At 33.4% G+C, this 25,082-nt stretch overlaps 3 protein-coding genes across 3 annotated transcripts in view; 2 read left to right on the forward strand and 1 right to left on the reverse strand.

Moving 5' to 3' along the window:
* Positions 1 to 8,792, reverse strand: part of LOC112052331 (protein phosphatase Slingshot) — a 20,646-nt gene extending 11,854 nt beyond the window's left edge. Inside the window, 2 exon segments of the mRNA XM_052881485.1 lie at positions 5,812 to 5,873; positions 8,465 to 8,792. Of these exon segments, the coding sequence (XP_052737445.1) occupies positions 5,812 to 5,873; positions 8,465 to 8,518 (116 nt within the window). The 5' untranslated portion in view covers positions 8,519 to 8,792.
* A 3,264-nt stretch (positions 8,793 to 12,056) lies between these two features.
* Positions 12,057 to 15,658, forward strand: LOC112052822 (serine/threonine-protein kinase PLK4). Its single transcript, XM_024092048.2, has 3 exons — positions 12,057 to 12,338; positions 12,456 to 12,548; positions 12,621 to 15,658. Exon 3 carries the CDS (start codon positions 12,716 to 12,718, stop codon positions 14,726 to 14,728), a length of 2,013 nt encoding a protein of 670 aa, XP_023947816.2. The 5' UTR covers positions 12,057 to 12,338; positions 12,456 to 12,548; positions 12,621 to 12,715; the 3' UTR covers positions 14,729 to 15,658.
* Positions 15,659 to 18,268: 2,610 nt separating this feature from the next.
* On the forward strand, positions 18,269 to 21,986 carry LOC112052831 (60S ribosomal protein L23a). Its single transcript, XM_024092059.2, has 5 exons — positions 18,269 to 18,419; positions 18,873 to 19,324; positions 19,527 to 19,654; positions 20,874 to 21,050; positions 21,856 to 21,986. The coding sequence occupies exons 1-5, from the start codon at positions 18,389 to 18,391 to the stop codon at positions 21,938 to 21,940; spliced, it is 873 nt and encodes a 290-aa protein (XP_023947827.1). The 5' UTR covers positions 18,269 to 18,388; the 3' UTR covers positions 21,941 to 21,986.
* Positions 21,987 to 25,082: the final 3,096 nt, after the last annotated feature.

The raw sequence follows: 25,082 nt of genomic DNA on the forward strand, positions 1-25,082 counted from the left end.
TCCATACCATCATGCATGGTATAATAAATTTCAAATCTGTTCCGTAGATCCAGACACTACCCCCTAAAACCTCCAAAAAATTTTACCATTTTATAATATTAGTATAGATTTGTGATTTGTTTATTATTGTGACTATTTATTTTGCCCAGTTTCACATTTTACCTTTTGCCTAAAAATATATTGCTAAGCAACAACGAACACGTATTTTTAGATACGAATATGTTGCAGAAGCTGAAGTATGCACTTAAAACAATGCTACCGACTCTACTAATTTCAAGAACTGCCTCAACTGTACGCGCCTTTCATAAAACAATTTTTAATAACATACTGCCGGCGGTCTAGTCTGTGGCTTATCAAAGTTTTATTTTCTCCAGTATTACATGCTTCTCCTTGTCTAAATAAAACTCTACTAAGCAATATTGACACATAGATATTAGATTAGAGTATAACTATTCCAGAATACGTAAGTTTTATTTAAAATTAATGCCACGGACTCTATCAATCGATCGCCTTAACTTGTTTTAAAACAATTTTCAAAAACCTGTCTGCATTCGAACCGTTTTTGGCGTAACTACATTTTCTCTCTTAATACACTGGCTTTTTCGCACAAAAAAATGCTAGACAACATACTGACAAATGTTTAAATAGATGTGTCGCAGCAGCAGTAAGTTATAAAATTGAATCCTTCAAAGTTTGGCCCAACTCTAATCGCATGACTGTGTGCATGTGGTCATCTTAAAACCTTTTTCATAACATAGCCTACATTATAATAACAATTTATTATTTAGCAAGACATTATTTTATCAAGTGGTAAAAACATTCCTAAACAACATATCGCTACTAAAAGCTGTCGGTTTACATGTGGTTTTATTTCAGGCATTGATATTGTTTAGACATTAAAAGAAGACTACTGATTGTAGTTAATAAAAATGCTTATCGTTAGCAAAAAATATTCAGCATTTAAAATAAAAGCGTCCTAGAGTATTTGATCACTTTAAACACAGAACTATTATATTATGTTAAGATAGATGTAACATAATAATGACTCGACAAGAACTAGATTATGTTAAGGTTGTACATATTTTGTATGCAATGTGTATTGAACTATTTGTAGTATTCGTATTTCAAGCGCAAGATTTACTTGGGCAGGAAATGGTTAATGTTGAAACTGGCGAAATACAGCCTTCTAATAATAATAATTAATCAAAATAAGGACACGGTTTGATTTAGTAGGTTAAGGTTAATTAATTAGCGCTTCGAAGTAAAAAAATAGTAATAAAGTTAAAACTTTATAAATTTGGGAAGAACTAGCGCTAAATTTCAAATAACTGTTATATCTTAATTTATTATATAAGTTGATCGCTCACTGAATAAATAAGTCGTAGTAGTTTGTTGTTTACTTGTTTACTGTACATTATTTCAGTCGTTTAGTACACTAAACAACAAAGTGCTAGCTAGCTCTTTAGAACACTAGACAAAATAATGTAATGCTAAACTATAGATAAATACGTCTCTACTGTACAGTGACAGTCGCAACAAATTTGGGGTCGACCAACACTGCGCTTTCTAGTGCTGGGTCACCATTCCAGCACTTCGGGACCCCAACGTCCATCGGCTCTTCGAACCATGTGCTCCGCCCATGCCGGTGACTAGCTATGTCGGTGACTTTGGTTCTTCTGCGGATCAACTCATTTCTGATTCGATCACGCATATAGATAATCCTAACATAACTCGTTCCACCGCCCGCTGTGTGACTCTGAGCCTTCTTACGAGGGCCATAACGACGTCGCTAACGACCAAGTATCGAAACCATAGGTCATCACTGGCAACACGCACTGTTCGAAGACTTTGTGTTAGGTTTATGCTCCTTATCCCCTCTCCAATAAGGAGGGGGGATAAGGAGCCTAGCCCAGTAGTGGGCCATTAAAATGGGCTGATAATGATGAAGACCATTATTTATTTATTTTTAAGGAATGCCAGCGTAATTTGTCGCTCAGTTTGCGCTGACCCTGATACAGGCGGCACTTGTAGCAAATCGATATCTCACGAGTAGTTAAAAGCGTGTATGAAATCTATAATTTTTATTGATGAGTATTATAAAGGGGTAAATGTAGTGCTGTAGTGTTTGAAAATATTTTTACCTCTACATATTTTTTTTGTGAGTGTCATAGGCTAGGATTATCATATAGGCTATATTTTATACCTGTATACCTGGGAACGGGAACTACGTAGGTGAAACCGCGGGGCGTCAGATAAGGTAAGGTAATTAATATAGATAAATTATGAAAAATTTCGACAACGCGGCTTTTTAGGGTGAAACCCTAAAAAGTAGTCCACAAGGAACCCTTATAGTACAACGTACGCGCCTTTTTAGGGTTACATAGCCCACAAGGAACCCTTATAGTTTCGCCATGACCGCCTGTCTGTCTGTCTGACCGACCGCTCATCCGTCTGACCGTGGTTAAACGCAGAGAATATTACGAAGCTGTAATATAGCATGAGTAATGAGTATGTACAATAAAAATGTAAACAAAGTCGTAAATAAAATCTTGAAAAATGTTTTTTAACCCCCGACGCAAAAAGAGGGGTGTTACAAGTTTGACGTGTCTGTCTGTCTGTGGCACCATAGCTCCCGAACGGATGATGAGGTTTAAAAGTTCTTGGGGTTGAAATTGGGGAAGAATAACCAAATGTCTGCAAATATACTCGAGTGCGGTCTCAAATTAAAGCTCACTAAAAGTTAACATTGATGACTTGATCGAGAATGTAATTATTATTAATAATTTCTTGACCTTCGGGGGTTTTTTAAATTTTCAATTTTATGTTATTAGGGTAAGTACCTCCCCTATATGTAAAGTGGTGATGAATTTTTTTTACTCGTTTATCTCATGGTGTGGGGTATATCTTTTTCTCGTGAATAGTTCTTTGAAGGATAAGTGGGGTCTTTTACCACTATTATTCGATTTAGGGATCCGTTTGTAAAATATTAAGTTTTTAAGAGCTAATTATTGTTAGAGTCAACAACCAGTTTTCCTTGTAATTTCGTGATATATCCTACACTCGTGTTTTTTTCACGTATAACAACCGTTTAACTGGTTGTTATGACTCTTAACATAAAATAGATCCTAAAAGCTTAATATTTTACAAACGGATCCCTAAATCGAAAAATATTGGTAAAAGATCCCTCATATCTTACAAAGACCTATCCAAAGACAGACAGACACAGGCGGACGTGGCAAAAGAAATTCGGTTGTGCGAGGTACATGTACGATTGTACGATCGTGATGGTGATAGTATAAAACTAAAACTACGCGATGCTTTTGAACGAGCCCAGTTACGATAAGGAAATATGTATATTGAAATAGTTGAATTCTCTGAATCAATAAAGCGTAAATATCGACGCACCTAAAATCTATATATCAACACGTGAAAACAAAGAAATAGTATAAATACGTGATGATTATAATGTTGATGTTAATTCGCGGTCCACGTCCATAAAGATATTCATATAGCCCGGACGTCTGTTTGTCCGGGCTAATCTCAAAATTTTGTCAAAGACAGACGAAATTTTTAAAAAAAAGCTGGATTATGGTTTGGTATCGTGTAAGTAACTATGAAAATTTTGAGAAAACACAGTTATCTTGAAATCACATACAGACATTTACTCGTATATGTATTAAACCATGATACATATTTAAGTAAAAAGTGTACTGTAGATATACTCAGAGGTACAATTATCAGCCCACTTTAATATGATGCGAGTATATTAAAGTGGGCGGATAATTGTGCCTCTGAGTATAATAACAGTAAACTTTAGATTTAAGATAAACATTACGTGCAAAGTAGTTGACTCAAAATGCATCACTAGCAATGTCGTATTACATACTTTGCTTATATTGTATACTTTGCTTATTGAACTCCTTAAATATTTTTGTTCCTTAAACACAATTAAGTACCTAGTTTAGATAACGAACAAAATATGAATAACGACTTTCTAGGAAAGTCATTATCGTTAAGAAGGAATCTAGCATACCTCCGTCAAACATTAACTTTAATGTTTAATCGCAAATTCCTTAAATTTTCAGAGTTCCGTATAAATTAAATAATTGAATTATCACACATGTAAACATACATGTAAACAAGAAAACTAGTTGTGTTTAAGGATTTATAGATATTCTGCTTTATGAAAATCGATAATGAACGAGATCACAACTATAAACTAGATACATACCTACTCATTATTGGCTCTATGGCTTCAGCTCTATTGCTCAATTTATAGCAAATTTATCTGCACTAATATTATAAAGAGGAAAACTTTGTTTGTATTTTTGTTTGTTTTTAATGAATAGGCTCAAAAACTACTGAACCGATTTTAAAAATTCTTTTACCATTCGAAAGCTACATTATCCACAAGTAACATAGGCTAAATTTTATTTTGGAAAAAAATAGGGTTCCGTAAGATATTTGGGTTTTTCGGACACAAAAAATCAACCAGAGAAGTTACTTATTTTAGGATAGGTAGGGGTAGGGTAGAGGTAGTTAAAAGTTTACATCGAGTTTCACGCGGACGAAGTCGCGGGCGTCCGCTAGTAAATAATAAATAAGGCTAAAATATATGCAAATACAACATTATAAGCTTTCTTTGTTTTTCTTAATCAAACCAACCATCGCCCGGTCATAATAATAATCAGTCATAAAAACGACAATAAACACACGTTACAATCTTAGAATAGGTGTTACCTAAATGCAACCATATCCCAGACAATGCCAAACAAATAGAACATGTATCACTATAGCATCACTGTATATTATGACACTAACACATCAAACTACGAGTCCGTGATCGCAATTTTCGCGACGGATGCGGTTTGTGAAACGGCACACGGGCCGCTGCGCACGCCGCGGTTCACCATCCGTCGCGTCCCGAGTTACAATACGGCGCCGTACGCACACGCGCCCGTGGCTGCGCCCGCGCCCGCCCGCCGCCTGCGAACGTCACGGCTTCCCTCTAAACCGAGCGCGAACTATCGCGTAAATATAGAAACTCTATACAGAACAGGAACACGAGGTGCTCGACAGCAGTCACTTCTGTTACTGCGTTTCAAGTTTTGAACGAAACAGAAAAAGATTTCAAATAAACAACAATCGCGAGTTTTGCGTACCACTGCTACATCTTGCAATGATACGTAGAAGCGTCTACGAGTACACATTACTGTAGGAATGATTTTTGATCTGGTTATATTATTTTTCGTATTTATTCTCATAATGCGAATACAAAATCATTTTTGGCACCGACTTTAAACATTCTTTCATTACTTAAAAGCTACCTTTACTCTCCAAATTTAAGCAATATTTTGGCAAGGTAGAACCATGGTGGCACTCAATGTATACCTAACATATGCGTTTAATGAAGGTGTTCCTGGTAATATGACCACATCTTTACCATTACATTTTTGTACCTTTGTATTTCTCGATTTTTATCTGAATTATTATCCTGTGTTGTTCATTTTAGACCCTTTTTCACATAGTCAGTTAAAAAAAAATCTTTGAAAGCTATAGAAAGACGCAGCCTTTCATGCTGAGGACTTTTGAGGGCAATTTAGATGTTGGTTGTACAACTGGCTGCATTGACTGCAGTACTTAGTTAAAATAAATTTTAATGTGAGATCAGATGTTATATTGTAATAATAAAAAATCTAGATATACACATAGGAGTAAACAAACTTAATAATATATTTATTAGTATACTGTGTAATTAAATGAAAATTTTATTGGATGACTTTTCTAATACAAAAATCATGTGTTACTTACCTTTTGCTGGCAAGATTCCCAGCATCGTCTTCGGAAGCTTCAGTTGATTTTTCTTCCTCATCCTGTTAGATATTTTATAAATTATTAATAAAAAGCCCTTTGTTTATTACAAAAACGTGTTTTTTGTACTCTGGATAATAAATCTAAATTTATAAATAACAATAAAGTTAATATGTAACAAGATATTGTTTAAAGTTATTATTTCTGGTTAGAACCTAGCAACATTTTTGAAGACTTACATTATTTAGTAATTAGGTTAAAAAAAAAGCTGAAAAGCTTCTGGAAAGCATTCCATAACACGCTTTGACAGTTTTACATACCATTTGATGTTACAACTGCATTGCCAGTAATTGTTTCTGTGGAATTATTTATAACATAGGTTACTTAAAAGATCACAATATTTAACATGAAGCATTTTTCATGTCTGTTTATAGGAACTACACTTCAATAACTTTCAATTATATTCAACAAAAAGTAAGTAGAATATTTTGAAAGCTTCCTTTCCAGAGTACAAAAAAATTTAATTAATTATAAATAAGGCCTTTAGTTCTAAATGAATTTAATTAAAAATAAATACACTATGTTTTGGTGTATGTTGCTCCAGAATGTTAGATTTAGCAACATTAAAATCTGGAGTTAGAAAACAGCTTGTGTTTTCTTCATGACCTTTTTTCACATATTTTTCTCATATTGAGATGTCTCACTTGATCATAAATGATATTGTTTTAGAATCAGCCTCAAGAGTCTTTATGTTAATGATAATGAACGGGACCAACAGCATAACATGCTGTCCTAGGCACAGGGGTTGTAACACCACAAACTTGGTAATCCTGGCCTAAGAATTTGCACTGAAAATTTCTCAAAAAACAGAAATTCTAAATATTTAATTTCATACATTTCGACCAACCCTAGGCCCAGGACCTTATGATTCAAAGCCACATAAGCTACCACTAACACTGGACATAAGAGGTAGTTAACTACTACTATAGAGGATGTCCTGTAATTAATGGATAATGGTAGATACACCACCTAATTATGTGAAACTAATTTGTATAGTTTTGAAAATATCCCCAAATTGACCAAGTTATGGTTTTTTTTTTTTCAGATTTTTCAAACTTTTCCATGTTGAATCAGTTTTTAGGGTTTTGAACTTACATAGTACAAAAACGGAACCCTTATTTATAATGCTGTAGCTGCTGTAATTAAGATTTTAAAAATAAGTTTTTTGTTAAACATTACAAATTAAATTACCAATGTATTATGATACTATTTTTATGAATAATGCTTATTTGTTTTGTGCAAGAAGCTTTGAGTGAATTAATTATTTTGCTTTAATTAAGATGACCTGATTTATAAGAAGTGTTAAGTCATACCCACTCATACCAATGGTATTTTCAATGTTGGTAATTTTAAAACAAAAGATTTGACTATAATTTAATTTTAAAGATATTGCCATATTACTAGTGCAAGTGGAAGATCATACGAGGAGAGGAAGGCCAAAGAAGAGATGGTTGAATTGTGTGAAAGAGGACATGTGTGTAAAAGGAGTGGATGATGAGTTGACGAGTAATTGAGACAAATGGAAAAGATTGACATATTTTTCCGACCCCACTTAAGTGGGATAAGGGTAAGGAGATGATGATGATGATGCCATATTACTAGAGTACTTATTTTATTATTACAAACTTATTTTAGAGCCTATATTGGTGTCTTACCATTAGGTATGATAACAGAGCAACTGGTAGGGAGTAGATTAGTTCCTACTTCCTCTCTAATTTTAATACAAATAATAAATGAAAATATATTATTATCAATATTGTTTCTGAATTATTTACACCTAAACTGCCTTCAGGATAATTAATTTAATTTAACATCAAAATTTATCATCAATTTTTAAATGTACTTAAATAAAAATCCATTTTCATAATTTTACTCAATATGCCAATAATCTTCCTCACAGATTTGTTATCAGTATTGAGTATTTTCTGTGAAAACAGATGGCCTGATCCATAGTTTTAGATAACTTTGCAGAGCATAGTACAGTGGAACATTAGTTCCAGAATATGAAAAACCAGGTAGATAGATGGTCAATAGAACACACCTGGACATCTAAATAAATAAATGTACATACAAGCTTATCTAGAAAAATATATTTGAAATAATACTTTTACAGCTGTATCCAGACAATGGTAGATAACTAAATTACATATTACATTCTTTATTCTTTGTACTTTTTAAGTATATACAACATGTTATCCTACTACACAGAATACATTTTAACAAATTGTTGTTTGTTTAATTTGGAGGAATCTCAAAACCATTTAGGACTTTTTAATACAGGTTTATGCAATACTAATAATAATAATGTCTCATAGATCATGTTCTCATACATTCTAATACTTAGTCTCAATACATGGGTAACACAAAATTAGGTTAAATTTTGATCATAATGTTATCAGTTAAATAATTTATAAGGACTACCAATTATTGCCTTAGTTTATTGAAAATTATTAATTGTATGTCGGAAATGAATAATGTTGCATAGTCAACAGAAGGAACATTTTAATTCTCTGTGCCATATGTATGAATCCTTGCTGCTTAAAATCAGTGTGCTAAATTATTGACCTAACTTTTACATCCGTTAGTTACTCACCGTTTTCTTTGGTGTTTGCACGCTCGGAGTACGACGAATTGTTACAAGTGCCATACCACATTAATCCTAACCAATCATTATCGAAGTAATACACAATCACAAACATAAAAGTAATTTAATATCGACTTGTCATAATACTAATCTTCAGATGAATCACTTTATATATTGTAATAACAAATGTAATGCATTATTCACTCTCTTTATACTCATGGTTATACAAGAAAACTTTCGAATTTATTATTTGTTAATTTATATTTTTTTAATAAATCTACGAACACGGAACAACGAAAATACATTTACAATGCAATCATTTCATAGACAAATAAAATAATTATAGATGATGATGGGAGATGGACCATAGACTTGATAAAAGGAAAAAGATTAAAGAGTAAAGACCAATAGACTAGCTAAAATAGAGCTACTCTCTATGGCTGTTATCTATCCAAAGATGAATAACCAAAGAGTATTACTTTTTTAGGTAATTCCTTAGATACATAGATAATAGAGGATATGTGACAAGTAATTATTTTTGAGGCTTCCGGTAACCATTTTTGGTCTCTAAATTGAGCTAGGGCTGTTTTATCGATAATAATTAAGCACTCGATATAAAATTATACAAAATATTATGTTTACAAAAATGAAACATTTTAAATTGTCTTACATTATTATAATATAAAATTCAATACAATTGATTTTCTCATTAAAGTGTTTTGTATTTAACACAGATTAATCAATAATATACATATGGAGCGTACGGAACATGACGGTGTCGTACCCGCTACGAATATGAAATTCAAAAACGAATACGTTCTCTTGTCAGTACGATACGAACCGTCGCATCAGTAATTTTCAATATTATTCAAGAAAAATAGCGTTAATTTTTTCTAAATATTTTAAAAACTGTTCTCAAAAACTAAAGAAATAAGATGGAGTATTTTTTTATGGATTATTATATCAATTTACGTAATTGTTTTTATATGCAAATGTCAAGGAGACGCGTGACTTTTGTTTTTTTATGGGTTGCACGCACGCAGTTTGTAAAGACTCTCTCTGGTTACTCTGTGGTATTTAATAAACATTGTATAGTATAAATTATTTAAACTATACAATGTTTTGTATTGGCACTCACGTACGTTGGCCTGTGTTTATGTCTTGATTGTTACTATCAGATGAATATTATGTTGTCCTAGACCACCAGCCTAATACTAAACCAAGGCACAACAAGGAAACAAAAATCGTAATTCATCAACAAAACTTATTTATAAAAGTTGCAAAACTTACAATTTTTGATACAACGTTATACGTTATACATAACAAAATTGACACTTTTTTATAAATGGTCTTTTAAAATTTGATTATCGTTTTACTAGACAAAAATTTTAGTTTTAAAACATGATTTGACAATACAATACAATACTAATTATATTCCATTTTGGGAAACAGCATTGTCATGACGGTCATGACTCTCTAATAACAGATTAAGGTTCACTTCTTGCAAGGGTTGTCTTACTTGTTGCTCAGGTGATAAATTCTGCAATAGGTAATTTTTATTCTTTGGTTATATCTACTAAAATATTACTATAAAGGCAACATTAGTATTTATATGAATAATGAGTAGGTACATAAAGGAACCAACCAGCAAAATCTTTTTTTCAAATTTGTGAATGATATCTTTCTCTTACACCATTGGACACAATAAAAAAAAATGTATAAATAAATGTTAAAATTAAAATTTGCTATTATTCAGATATTTTAAAATGGGGGAATTCCTATATCATCACAAACAAGAATGAATACGATGAAAAAGGATTCTCACCGGGATAGATGGGCAGGCTTTGTCTTTGAAGCGCGGAAAGCATAATGTTAAATTAATGTAATCCTTCTTAAAATGATCACTACATATGCAGCTGTATCGTGATGGAAATTAGGACTGTTAATGCCGTTTAGCCATTTTTTCTTTTTCTTAAATCATGATTTTTTTGGAAATCTGAAAAATATAAAATAACTATTCATATAGAACATAAAATAATTTATTAATTTATACGTTTTAGTTTATTTCGATGATATAGCGAAACAAATCAATTGTTCACTATTCATCGATATTGTAAACAATACTTTCCCAACACTACGTATACGGTCAAACCAAAACTCGTGAAATAATTCAATTCTTTAAAGGATTGCCCATAAAACCACGTATTGTAAAGCTTTGAATTAGGCAAAGGCCCTAATTAAAAGAAAATGCCTTTAAAATACTCAATATCAACAGAAAAATCAAAGATTTTCATACTTACTTGTAAAATGAAATTCCCGCTAGTTTTGTTTGGGTTTTGTTAGTGCAGGCAACAACTGCACACTCCACCATTGTATAATATTTAATTTATTTTGCGATTCACAAGCTATTGGTTATTATTTCCGTAATATTTCGAATACCGTTACACCGGAACCACAACAATAGCCATTTTTGGTCACCAAAAACAGAAGATAATTTGGTCACAGCTGACATAATTGATGTTGTCATGTAAAATATGTCTAATCTCTTTACGCAATGACTAAAAAAATATCTATCTCACTCCAGTAAGTAACTTTCTTTAAGTTAGAGAGGTTACGAAAAAATTTTGTTTCTTCTTTATAAAATTAATACCTTGACCCAATTTGACGTAAATTTGTCACAGGTCCATTATATATAGGTGTCAAAGGGTAATTCTCATTGGATCGTATTTTACATACGTATTGTACCAGTGTACGCCCTCAGGGCTCAGACCAATTACACATGGACCACTATCACACTAAAATTCAGCAACAAAATGGTCCCGTGTCAGTAATTTTTTAAAGGGGACGAGACGTGCGGAGACCCGTCGTTTATGCCGCCGAAACACAACACATTAGCAAGTTACGCCATTCATAGAGATAACAGCGTGATTGGCGTTTGCAGTCATGTGATATATCACATCACCGCAAGCGCCAATCACAAACCGATGGCTTGTAGCGAATGACGTCACAGTTTATGATTGGAGTTTGAGGTGACGTGATAGAAATATAATTTTGTTTTAAAACAATATTACAATTACGAGATTATTTTCACAAATAAAAATGTGTTTAGAGATTCTAGGCATCTAAACTGCCTGTAGGCAAAAAATCTTCTAAGTTTTATACAGCAGGCGAGTAGCCTATTGTTTATAGTAACGTTATCAGTATTTTGTCACGTTCAACTATAGAATTATAGGTGCTTGTACCGACTCGTAACTCTATGCGTTCAACTATCGTCAGTAAACCCACTTTACAGACAACCGATTTTATTTAGTATTGTTTTTATCTTTTAGTAAACTACAAGTTGTGGACCGTTTTTATGCCATTTAGCTGGCTTTTGGTGGAGCTCCTTGGACAAAACGAAAACATTTACGAAACATCGATTCTATAGCAACATTCATATACACGCGTTAGATCGCGGATTTCACAGAGATCTTTCACAGAGGTGCAACATTAGGGTCAGGGTGCTTTTGTAATTAGTCTGAGGTGTATTCCATTATTTACTCTATTTCTGTGCTTCAGTCATTGTCACTTGACGTTTGTGATTGTCAAATGTCAATGTCACCAATTGTCAGTTAAAATCTCATTCAAATCAAACACGCAGATCAAACAAAACTCAAAACAAATTATACAAACAAAATAATTATTATGTAATTATTTATCAGTTGAAGAGAAAACTGTAAATTAAAAAGAATCCTTGAATGAAATGTTCTATCAGCTCATAAGAAAAATATCTGTTGATTCCAAGATTGTTATGACATCGTTACAGCTATACAAGCATTTATTACGTCAATGCGAGAAATTACCACCGGATGCTTGTAAACATTATAAATTTGCAGTTAAACAGGTATCAAACTTATTTACTAACCGACTTCATTTGTAAAAGTACAAGCCATGGCATTATTTGATATTGTTGAACTAGAATAAACATTTCTTAATCTTTTATTGCTTTTTTTATTGACAGAGTTACAAACAACATAAATCTGAAAGTGACCCAGTTAGAGTGGAAGAAATCATACAAAAAAGCATTAGCGATGCTAATTGGATTTTGAAAAAGGTGAGATAGGTTAGGATTGATATTGATTTCTGTTGATGTTCCTACTAATAAATATATAACTTTTTGTTTCAGTATTTGAATAAATAATGGAAAAAATAAATAAGGTTTACTTACAGAGAGTATTCAAGAAGTATTTTATTTATTATAAGCAAATACTGTAACTGAAAATGTTTGGTGAAAAAATAGAAGACTATGAAATACTAGAACATCTTGGTAAAGGAGGATTTGCTCATGTATATCGAGCAAAATGTCGAAAGACATGTTTATTTGTTGCTATCAAAATGATAGACAAAGCTCTGATGGCAAATGCAGGAATGATAGGTAGAGTAAGACAAGAAGTTACAATACATTCACGCTTAAAGCATCCTGCTATACTAGAATTATATACATTCTTTGAAGATGCACATTATGTATACTTAGTGTTAGAATTAGCACATAATGGTGAATTAGCTAAGCACTTTAAATTAGGTACGTGTGGCCTTTCAGAGAAGGCTGCATCTGACATTTTTCGACAAGTCCTTAGTGGAGTTCTATATCTTCATACCCATAACATTATACACAGAGATCTTTCACTCAACAATTTGTTATTGACTAAAGATTTGAATGTCAAAATAGCTGACTTTGGTCTAGCTACACAGCTCAATGGGCCTGATGAGAAACATGTTACTATGTGTGGTACTCCTAACTATATATCACCTGAAGTAGCTTCGCGAGAGTTACATGGCTTGCCAGCAGACGTGTGGGGCTTGGGTTGTATGTTGTATACATTGTTAGTTGGTAGTCCACCCTTTCACACCAAACATGTGAAAACTACCTTAAACAAAGTGATTAATGCAGACTACAAAATACCAGCTGAATTATCCATACAGGCTCAGGATTTATTACAGAAACTTTTGTGTAAAGATCCTTCTAGAAGAATTACTCTCAAGGGCATCATGGAACATCCTTTTCTAAATAATTGTTTTACAAATCATCTGAAACAAGACCTATCTAGAGATTCTGGATTCCTAACTACAATGCATAGTACACAGCACAGTCAAAAACCTAGAATAGATGAAAAGAGCGAGTCAAGTGCGAAATTATTTGATCATAATAATTTCAATAACGAAATGGCTGTGGCCCATAAATGTCTGGAACATAGTTCATACAATTTATTTAATTCAAAACAGCAAAAAGAGTATATTTCTTCTGAACCTGAACCTTTAAAACTTTTTGAAAATCAAAACAAAATGCACATGGTTGTCCAAAAACCAGATAGTCCATGTAACAGTGTTAGTCTTTTAGAAAAAATGAAATTAATGAATATAAAAGCTATGAATATTCCTAGTTTATCTGAAGAAAACAAAGAAAACTTGAAACCAAACCAACCAACCATAACAAACTCAAATTCATTAAGTGTACCACCTCTCTGTGCTGACAGATTGCCTACAATATCTCATAGGACTAGAAATGCCATCTTGAAAATTGAACCATGTGGTGTCATTGTAGAGTTTATAAAGAGAAAGGGTAAAGACAGGGAAGAGAGAATAGCAGAAGTTTGTAAAATTTCTAGAGATGGTATGAAAATTATTATATATACAGTAGACAAAGAAAAGGATAAAGTTTTAAACTTGGAATACAATCCTAAACCTGATGAGGTTTTTTCATACCACAATTTACCACAAAAACACTGGAAAAAATATCTGTATGCAGCGCGGTTTGTAGATCTTGTTAAAGCTAAAACACCAAAAATTACTATTTACACTTCACTTGCAAAGTGTCAGCTTATGGAAAATGGTACAGACATAGAAATGTTTTTTTATAATGGCGAAAAGATTACTTTTACATCAGTAGAAGGATTAAAAATTATTGATAAAGCTCTCAAAATTCATCAAAATCCTGGCTCATTGACTCCAGACCTAAAAAATTTAACTGATCATTTTGAAGAGTGTTCCAATCGTTTTAATAGAATACAAAATGCTCTTTCATGTATTTCTGATGAATGTTTTCCATTGATTATTGGTAAAAGACCAATTCAAACTGCAAGCAATGTAATAACACATAATATAACAGCCACACCATCTCTGCAGGGATATAGTGACAGGAATTTCAATACACCACTTTTCAATAATTTTGGATCATTTCATCGTACAACTACTTGTTCTAGTCGCTCACCAAGTGAAAACAATGAACGCTTTTAGAGTAATTTAAATTTAACATTATAGATATTTTATAAGTAGAATCATCTTTAGCACCCATTAATTCCACAATGTTTATCTACGAGCATCTGTCGCCAAATAAAAAATGTTCGTTACTGAAATATTATACTTATGTCTACGAATTTTATGCTATAATTAGCGGACGCCCGCGACTTCGTCCGCGTGTAACTCAATGTAAACTTCGAAGTACCCCTACCCCTACTCTACCTCTACCTCTACACTCCCCCTCCTCTACCCCTACCCTATCCCTACCCCCAACCCTTACCCTACCCCTACTCTACCCTTCAACTTTTAAATTTTTCTTCATAAGAACCTTTTCCTGACAATAACAAACACGTCAAAAAAAATAGTCAAATCGGTCCAGCCGTTCATGCGTGATGGCGTGACCAAGGGATTATGGATTCATTTTTATATTATGCTATGTTGTGCAATTCAGAACAAATCTTTTAGTTTGTTCAAATTATTTAGTAAATCCAATGACTATTGTAATTAGTTAATTTCATCAAGGTAAGATTTTTGAGATATAATAAATGCTGAACATTATAAATTAGTTAATTGATTATTTAAATTTATGTAGTGCTTAGAATATAATACATAACAATTTTACTTTAGTTAGCATAAGTTTTACTTTATAGTTATTATAGGTCTCTTGGAACTTATTCTGTTCTTATCACTTAATAATAATATAATATTGTAATTAAAATTAATATACTTATTGTGTAGAGACAGTGTAGTTATTCAGTTTATATTTAAATATTCATAATATAATGACAAGCAAAATTGCATAAAAGCGTACTAATTGTTCATGGTTCTCTGTAATTTTGAGAAATTATAAAGTACTTTAATTTTATTCCTATGACTCTTTATCATTACATGATGAAACCAAAAAAATATATATATTTTATTTTAAAACGAATTTATATCAAATCAAATCCCACTCCATACTGCCAAGAAATAGGCTTTGGCATTAGCATGTGATAGGAATTTAGATGTTTTTGAAGTCGCACTTCTGTACGCACGCTTGACTTCGGGAATGGGGAGCATAGAATATCGTTATCAACCCATATTCGGTTCACTGCTGAGCTCGAGTCTCCTCTCAGAATGAGAGGGGTTAGGCCAATAGTCCACCTCGCTGGTCCAATGCGGATTGGCAGACTTCACGAAAATTCTCTGGTATGCCGGTTTCCACACGATGTTTTACTTCACCGTTTGAGACACGTGATATTTCCAAAAAAAACATGAAAGGTATCATAACCAATAAGCAGATTTCTTAACGGTCCTCCGTCTTTATCACCAGACCCCTTATGCAGTCAATATAAAATTAATCAAGTCCAAACAAGGTAGCTACTGTGAACCGTGGAGGCGTTCCCTTAACTGCCCTTCGTCTTCTTCACCAGACCCATAATATAGGCACAACCCATTTAAGTGGAAAGTTCTCATCAATACAAAATTATCAAGCCCAAATACAAGGTAGCTACTGTGAACCGTCGAGGAGTTCCTTTAACTGTCCTTCGTCTTCATTACCAGACCCCCAATACAGTCACAACCTATTTAGGTGAAAAGTTCTTATCAATACAAAATTATCAAGTCCAAACACATGGTAGCTACTGTGAACCATCGAGGAGTTCCCATAACTGTCCTTCGTCTTCATCACCAGACCCCTAATATAGTCACAACCCATCTATACTGCAGCCTTTCTTGATAAGTACTGTTTACCAACAATTAGAAATGAAGGTAGAAAACGCATGTCATTTCATAACTTATTTGTTTTAAATTATGTATGGTTCGTTTATAAAATGTTATGAAAATTATTATTAGATGTGAAATGACTAGTGATTTATACCCTCATTTTTAATTTGATTGTTGGTAAACAGTACTCATCAAGAAAATAGAATAGGTGGAGATTTCTCATCAATACAAATTTATCAAGTCCAAACACAAGGTACCTACTGTGAATCATCCTGTGAACCATCGAGGAGTTCCCTTAACTTAACTCGATGTCTCCAAGATGCTATCATCAGACCCAGATATGAAAAAATGGGACCACCCTGGAAGTAAACCCTTCTTAACAAAAAAGAATTTTCAAAATTGGTCCATAAATGACGGAAATATCGCTGGACATACCTACATAAAAAAAAACATACATACAGCCGAACGTAGAACCTCCTCCTTTTTGGAAGTCGGTTAAAAATAAATTGCTGTTCGTTAGTCAAACTCGAAAACGGCTGAACGGATTTATGTTATCTTGGTTTTGAATTGTTCGTGGAGGTCTATGGAAGGTTAAAAAGATGAGAAAAATTAGAATAATTGCCCGGAAAACTCTTTTTTATTTCCCATACAAACATTTACGAGTCAATGGGTAGAATAAGTCAAAGCGAAGCTTGACCGGGTCCGCTAGTTAGAAATAAAAGATATGTATTATTCACCTTCACTCGTGCAATGCATGCACATAGGTTTCCTAGTTGAACTAAACCTATTAAGCAGCTATCTCGAAGACAGACGCGTTAAAGTTAAAGACTGTATTAAAGGAAAAGAGGATGTTATTAAAGTCAGCAGTGGAGTGCCCCAAGGATCAATCCTAGGCCCGACTCTCTGGTACATTCTATATGACGAGGTATTCCACCTGAAACGGGAAGAGGGCATCCAGGTAGTGGGATTTGCCTGCGCTAGTAGTTGTTGCTATACATGATTTTAGTTTTCCAAGCATTAGTGTTTGTAGAAAGAGAATCGACGTGCCACTTGGCTGCAGGCCCAGGAGAGATACAAATGGAGCTAAAAAAAATAATGTTATTACAAAAGAATAGAAATTATAAAATGAAAATATGAGTATAAGTACTTTAGTCCACACGACTGAACTACTATCCTTTTTAAAACTCACCCTAAATTAATTATAAATTGATCACTTTAAAAAATTAGTAAAACTATTACTTTCTGCTTTACTAGTATAAAATGCCCGGGAAATTGAATATAGTAAATCGTATACCATTGGCCCATTCGAATTACCGTTAGCTCAGTATAAGGCGTAGTTTGGACTACTTTAGTATTTTAGTCGAGTACGAACAATTTTTGGATTTACCACCCAAAAATTGTTCGTACTCGACTAAAATACTACTACTAGGCATAAGTGGGCAATATTGGTTCTTTTTAGCCATTTGCGGGTAGAGGAAGCCGGAACTCCACCATCAAGGGCATATTCATTTCATCAGAAAATAATATAGAAAAATTACCTGAAAATAAAATTTGTATTATCTTTACTAAGACATTCTGAAATGATTCTGAAGTCTAATTTGAGAGAGCCTCGCTTCCTTCCTTGCTTTTCCGCTAGTTATCGTATCGTGATTATCTGTCACGTCTCCCTTTGCCACTTGTGTCTTCTGCAGCTTTTCAGTAGACTAACTTGAGTTCCATTTTAGAATCAAAGATAAACATTGTTATTATTATTTTTATTTCTTTTTGGTCTGAGATCTAAAAACAAGCTGAAAAAGTCATATATATAGTACTGTATCTATCTGTGGGTCATCTTGAGCTTGTCGTAACGTCTATAGATAGCTTAAATAATGCCTAAAAAATATATTACTTGTCTATGTCTATTGATATTATTTGCATCTGGCAACTTCATCTAGTCTCCATCTTTTTGTCACGATGCCTCCTAAGAAGCAACCAGAGAAATCCGGTATGTTTTTAAGTTTTCGCTAATAGAATTGTCGAATAAATACTTTTACTCTGTATTAAAATGCATTGCAGTAATCTATCATTTAAAGAATATTATATTTCGAATTCGTTTAATAATATTTGACGAGTTATTTGTGTTTGACATTTTGTAAAGCCACGCGGTGCGTACTCTGTACATAATGAAATAGTATTGGTTGATTTTCAATGGATATTAGGTTTAATCATAAACTTCATTTATGTTTTTTAACCATTTAAGGTTGATGTTCATAAGTTTATTATTAAGTTATCGTTACGCACTTAATTACTAATGTAAACATTGATCATTTAGGTTAGGTTTCTATTTCAGCGAATCACTACTTGTACTTCAATCGGTCTTAAATTACGCCTATATAGATATATTTTCGATTTGCGGTATTAATATCCGATTTGTACAGGACATTTGATTTAATTTCAGGATCTTCCGGGTCCAAGCCCGCAGAGAAAAAGCCTGCAACGGCTAAAACACCCGCCGCAGCTCCAAAAGCTGCAACTGCGACTAGTAGTGCCCCGAAGCCTGCGACCGCTAAAACTCCCGCTCCTGCACCTAAAACAGCAGCACCTAAAGCTGCGCCCGCGGCGAAGCCTGCAGCAGCCAAACCTGCTTCAGCTCCAGCAGCAAAGCCGGCTGAAAAGAAACCAGCAACAGCTGCACCCACTGCAAAACCTGGTTCAGCTAAAGCGGCTGCATTGAAAGCCAAGTCTAGTGCAAAGCCCTCAGTCAAAAAGGCAGCAGCTGCATCGAAACCATCCAAGCCAAAACCAGCAGCAGCCAAATTGAAAATTGCACCTAAGCCCAAGAAAACAGGAATCAAGGGACAAAAGAAAGTAGTGAAGCCAGTTGTTAAGGCACTCAAAACTCAAAGGAAGGTGAGAGCTCAAAATATTTCTATTGTAAACCTGTAATGTAAGTTTTGCCATGCTTACTGAAAATGAAAATGTATAGAAAAAAAACAGTTTCTCAATTTGATAACATCAGTTTACTTTTTAAGTCAAAATTAATTTATTAGTAAAACAAATGTTATTTTGGTTAAGTATCATACAGATAATAAAGTTATTTTAAACTTTACAGGTTGTCAAAGGAGAACATGGAAAGCGTGTACGTAAGATTCGCACATCTGTGCACTTCCGTAGGCCCAAAACGTTTGAGCCTCCAAGAAATCCTAAATACCCCAGGAAATCTCTGCCCAAGAGGAATCGGTGAGTACTTGCAATCAATATGTAACAAACTTGGTGTTTTTTTATTCTTTCCAAGTTAGCCCTTGACTGCAATCTCACCTGATGGTAAGTGATGATGCAATCTAAGATGGAAGCAGGCTAACTTGTTAGGAGGAGGATAAAAATTCACACCACGTTCAGTACAGTAATCTTTTATTATCTTTTACAGTTTTATGTCATTACTTACTACTACTAGATGTATACAGACATACTATAGACTTTTTTTCTGGTATACAATTGACTTCAATTATTCAGGATGAAATTAATGAAGTTCTTGGTTCTTATCTAATAATGGGCTTATCTCCATAAATTCAACAAGCACAATCTGACTGGATTTGTGAAAAGTTGCATACAGCAACCAAACTAGATTTAAATTACTATGATAAATCCCACTGTTAATTTTTTATATAAAATTAAAAAGTAAAATATTGTAATATAACAGGTTTAATTTTATGAATTGAATCATTATGGCAACTTTTACGAAAAGTGGTGCAGTGGTGACCTTGACTTCTGCATCCAAAGTAATGAGTTTGGTTTCCACGACAGAAAAATATGACACTATCCAGAATAATGTGATCCTTGGTATTTTTTTTTATTCTTTACAAGTAGTATAGTAGAGTCCTTATATTTCACACCACTTCTACATCCTAGGAGCAACCATATTGTCCAAGCAGGCTAAAAACTTGGCATCCTTAATAAGTGAAGAGTTCACACTAAAACAGCTTCTCTCCTTATACATGCTCAGGTTCAATTGTAGAATATAGAAGGCTCATTGGCAATGTGGCAATAACAAACTCTTAACTTCGAAAGTTTGCCTTCAAAATATATTTCAGTGTTCCAATCTTGTGCCATTCTCCTCAGATGCATACCAAGTTTACCAAGGCTTAGTTCCTCTTTCCTTATACACACTGCAAAGATGTGGAATGCTCTTACAGCTTCCGTTTTTCCACTGCATACAATATCTCTTATATCTATCTTATACCTATAAGGGTATCTTCAAGTCAAGACTGAATAGGCTTCTTCTACGCAAGCACATTTGACCATCTCTTATCATCAGGCATGATTGCAGCTTAGCTTATACAAATTTAAAAAAAAAACTATATCTCTATGGCTTGAGTATAGTTTCACATGCTTTGGTGCCCATTGAGCTCTAATAATAATTAATTAGTGGACATGTATTAATGAGGTCTATTATTTACAGTATGGATGCTTACAACATCATTAAATTCCCCTTGACCTCTGAAGCAGCGATGAAGAAGATTGAGGACAACAATACCTTGGTATTCATTGTTCACACAAGCTCTAACAAGCACCACATCAAGGCTGCAGTCAAGAAGCTGTATGACATCAATGTTGCTAAAGTGAACACTCTGATCAGGTATGAAAACTCTTTTTTTTATATATGTGAAACAACTTTTCTGAGAATGAGTGAACACTTCTTGTAAATATTCTTAAGTGGCCTACATTATTTCATCTCAAACTAAAGGCAAGTTAATAATTATTGAATATAGAAACTATATTTTGAAATTAGCAGTATTAGACTTAATGAAAAAAAAAGTCTTATTGTCTTCTAGTACTAAGAAATTTTAACTAATGTATGGTAAAGTGTTCACCCATTGCTTACTAATTCTGCTGGCCCTTAACTAAAAGTGGCTATCTCAAGTAGTATGTACTACAGATAATAAATAAGAAATCTAATGGATTGAAACAAATAGGTATTAAACAGATTTATTTGCCTTAAGATAATTCAAATTTCTATTAGGCTTAGTTTACAAGCACATTTGAAAAGTCAAGTTATGTCATGATTTAATGGTGGTAATTAAAGATAAAATGATTATAACAAAAAAAATACTGTGTTTCATATCTGTACACTGTATTATGTAATTAACTTTAATAATAATTATTATAAATTAAACCATGAGATTTTGATACCTCAAAGTGAATTAATGTTCTATTAAAAAGAAAGATAAAGCAGTTGAGGATAAGCCAACTTTTAGTTAATGTACCTGCACTGTTTGTAAGAAGAAATAATTTGCAGTGAAACTTAAATGATGATATGTATTGTGGGAATCTCTTTGAATAATAATGAAATAAAAACAACACACCTCTGACTAATTTTAATTATTACTTTCATACTGATTTTACATAAGCACATTACTGAATGTCAATTGTTTTTGTTCTAGACCCGATGGCAAGAAGAAGGCATACGTAAGACTCGCAAGAGACTATGATGCGTTAGATGTTGCCAATAAGATTGGAATCATATAAACATTGTACAATATTTTCTAAGAATACAAAATTTTAAAACTTGGAAGTATTTTTTCATTTCCTATTTTAACTTTTAAGAAAAGTAATATATGCACCTAGACTAGTCTTCCTATATAAATGGGTTCTCATTTATCTAACACAATTATTCAAGTCGGTAGTTTCTGATATTATGTATTGTCAAGTTCTAACAAACAATCTCCTCAGCTCTCTTTCTAGTTCTAATAATGAGTAAGAGTAAGTAGTATGGAACCCTAGTCTTTTTTAGATAGCATGAATAGTGACAGTTCATTTCACTCTTGAAAGTTTGCCGCGATTCACGATAATAGTACGTATTAAGAACGTCTTATGGCAAATATCACCATACTCGTGCTATCTGAAAAACACTATAAAAAGATTTAATTTGGATCATCAATTTTTATTTTATTTAATATTCTTTATTTCTACACCACAATAATTCATAAACCATTAAAATAAATAAGTTATGAAATGTGATGCGCTTTCTACCTTCATTTCTAATTTATTTGTTGGTAAACAGTACTCATCAAGAAAGGTGTGTATTATAGTGACTAAGATAAATGTCTACGGATTTCTTAAATATTCAAGGAATTTGGATTTCCGAATGTCGACTGGCAGTGCATTCCATAGCTTAATAGCACGTAAAGCAAATGAAGTTTTTGATTTATTTGGGTTAACCTTCAGCCCATACTGTTTGCTCCATACCGAAATCGCATGTAGATCATTATTAATAGCTGACACAGCAGAGCTAAGGTTCTCAAGAGTTGACGAGCGATATATTTGCACATCATCTGCATACATATGGTAGAGAGAAGTGAAACATTTTGTGATAGAATTAATAAATATGGAAAGAGTAAAGAAGATAACACGCCACCCTGAGGTGAGGCCGCAACATCACACCAAGATGAAAATGAATTATCAACGCGAATGCGCTGTTTACGGCCGTTGGAACTCCGAAACCACCGATGGAGATATTATGTTAAGAGAGCGTAACAAACTCAACAAAATGTCATAGTCAACAGTGTTAAAAGCATTACAAAAATCTAGCAGAATTAAGACTGTGTGTGTCTATTATCCATCACCCAGCGGATATCATCAGTGACTTTTGCTAAAGCTGTGACCGTACTATGGACGAAAACCGGATTGTGAGGGACTGAGAATGGAATACTACTGAGAATGGAGGTACTTGCTAAGAAAAAGACTCAACCCAATTTTTCAAGAATTTTGGACAGTAAAGTCAAAATGAAAAGGGTCGAAAGTCTGAGAAGGAAGTAGGGTTAATTCTTTTAGGTAAAGGAATAATTTAAGCACTCTTCCAGGCCTCAGGGAAATTACTGGAGTGGATAGAAAAGTTAAGGATATGGGTAAGAACTGGGATAACAATATCAAGGATCGGAATGATCATATTACGGCTAACATCATCAGAACTGACAGCGTTTGAGGCGATCGATAAAATGCTCCTACATTACATTCAGTCAAAGACTCAAAGATAAAGGTTAAATAATTAGGAGTTGAAGCAGAAATAGAATGTTGAGTGTATGTTCTTTATCAATACTATCAATCGTATTAGAAGTAGAAAAATGTTTATTCAGATGTTCGATATCAATATTTATAGGACTATTAGAGGAAGAATTACCAACTCCAAGAAATTCTAGAAATTTCCATGTTTTGGCAGAAATGCCATTTTCTACTGATTTAAAAATGTGGCGTCGTTGTGCATCTCTACACAATGTATTCCAGCTATTCCGAGCCTTGCGATATTTCAGACGATTCGCTTCACAGTCAGTTGTTTTGTATTTAGGTATGTTTCGCAAAATTCTTTTTGTTCATATAAATTTTTATATCATCTGAAAACCAAGGAGCACGTAGGTGTTTCATTTTAATTGGCCTTACTGGAGCATGCACATCATAGAGCTGAGTTATAAGGGTATTAAATAAGTCTACTTTGCGATCAACTGAATCGGCATCTGCAATAACAGACCAATTCAAATTGGTAGCATCATCACAAAGGCAACTTTTATCAGTTCCAGCAAAGTTACGCTGCAGAAGTATTCTCGATTTTGCCTTAGGAAGACGTAATTTATATAAGAGATAAATCAAATCATGATATTTAAATGCTTCAACTGGACATTGACCATGACAATAGACGAAATCAGAAGACACAATAATAAGGTCAAGAAGAGATGGAATACAACCAGGAGAAGAATGTGTAGCAGTAGGTAAGTGGCATGAAAGTTAAACTACACGATTCAACTGCACCCAGTAATTTCTTACTGCGATATTAGTCTAATTATACCTTCAAAATTACACCACAATAATAACGCAAAAATTTTTGCGGGGTTTCGGAAAACAGAAGCTATTTAGCACCTGAGAGCTTTCGCTTTGTCGTATAAGCGAGAAAAGGGACAGTCTTTTCAAAACAGGACGTGTGGTTCTCTCATCGATTTAAAATGATCACAAAAGATCCATACAACAGCTTAAGATATTTTGGGTGTCTCAATCTGTATGAATTACGAAACTAACTGCGTCCGCGTTTCCCGTATCCTGTCTGCCCTCACCTTGAGTAGTTGACCCCTATTGCGTCATTGCTAATCATACATATTAAAACTTGGAACGAAAATGGTGTTATTTCGCGATATTTTTATTTGATCAGGATTCGTACTGTTTTATTTGAACATATTTTTTATAATAAATTATTATCGAAGTAGTTCTAACTTTTAAGCTGGTTCGATATAGATTTTTTACGAACGAAGTAACGAACGAATTAGGGGTCGCTTAACTTTCAAGCGATTTTGTAGGTTGGTCTAGTCTGACATTGTACCTCAACTTAATACCTACCCATAGTGCAGTATTCGTAAATTTTTTGTTTACCTACCTCGAGTCTTTAAGGTCTCATAGTCGTCGTGTTAGTTATTTTTTTTAATTTCACCTATCTATGAACACTTGGGTTCTAGACGAGTCTAACGATATCTTAAATACGTACCTAAATCCATTCAGCAGTTTGGAAAGTAATGTAAGTAATAAAGAATATTACATACATACACACGTCATTAGTAAATTTTTGGGTTTCTAGGGTTTCTACTTCTATTTAGAGAAATAAAAAAATAAAACCGAGTTCAAAATCTCC

The sequence above is a fragment of the Bicyclus anynana genome, chromosome 5, assembly GCF_947172395.1.
Source record: "Bicyclus anynana chromosome 5, ilBicAnyn1.1, whole genome shotgun sequence".
Classification (NCBI taxonomy): Eukaryota; Metazoa; Arthropoda; class Insecta; order Lepidoptera; family Nymphalidae; genus Bicyclus; species Bicyclus anynana.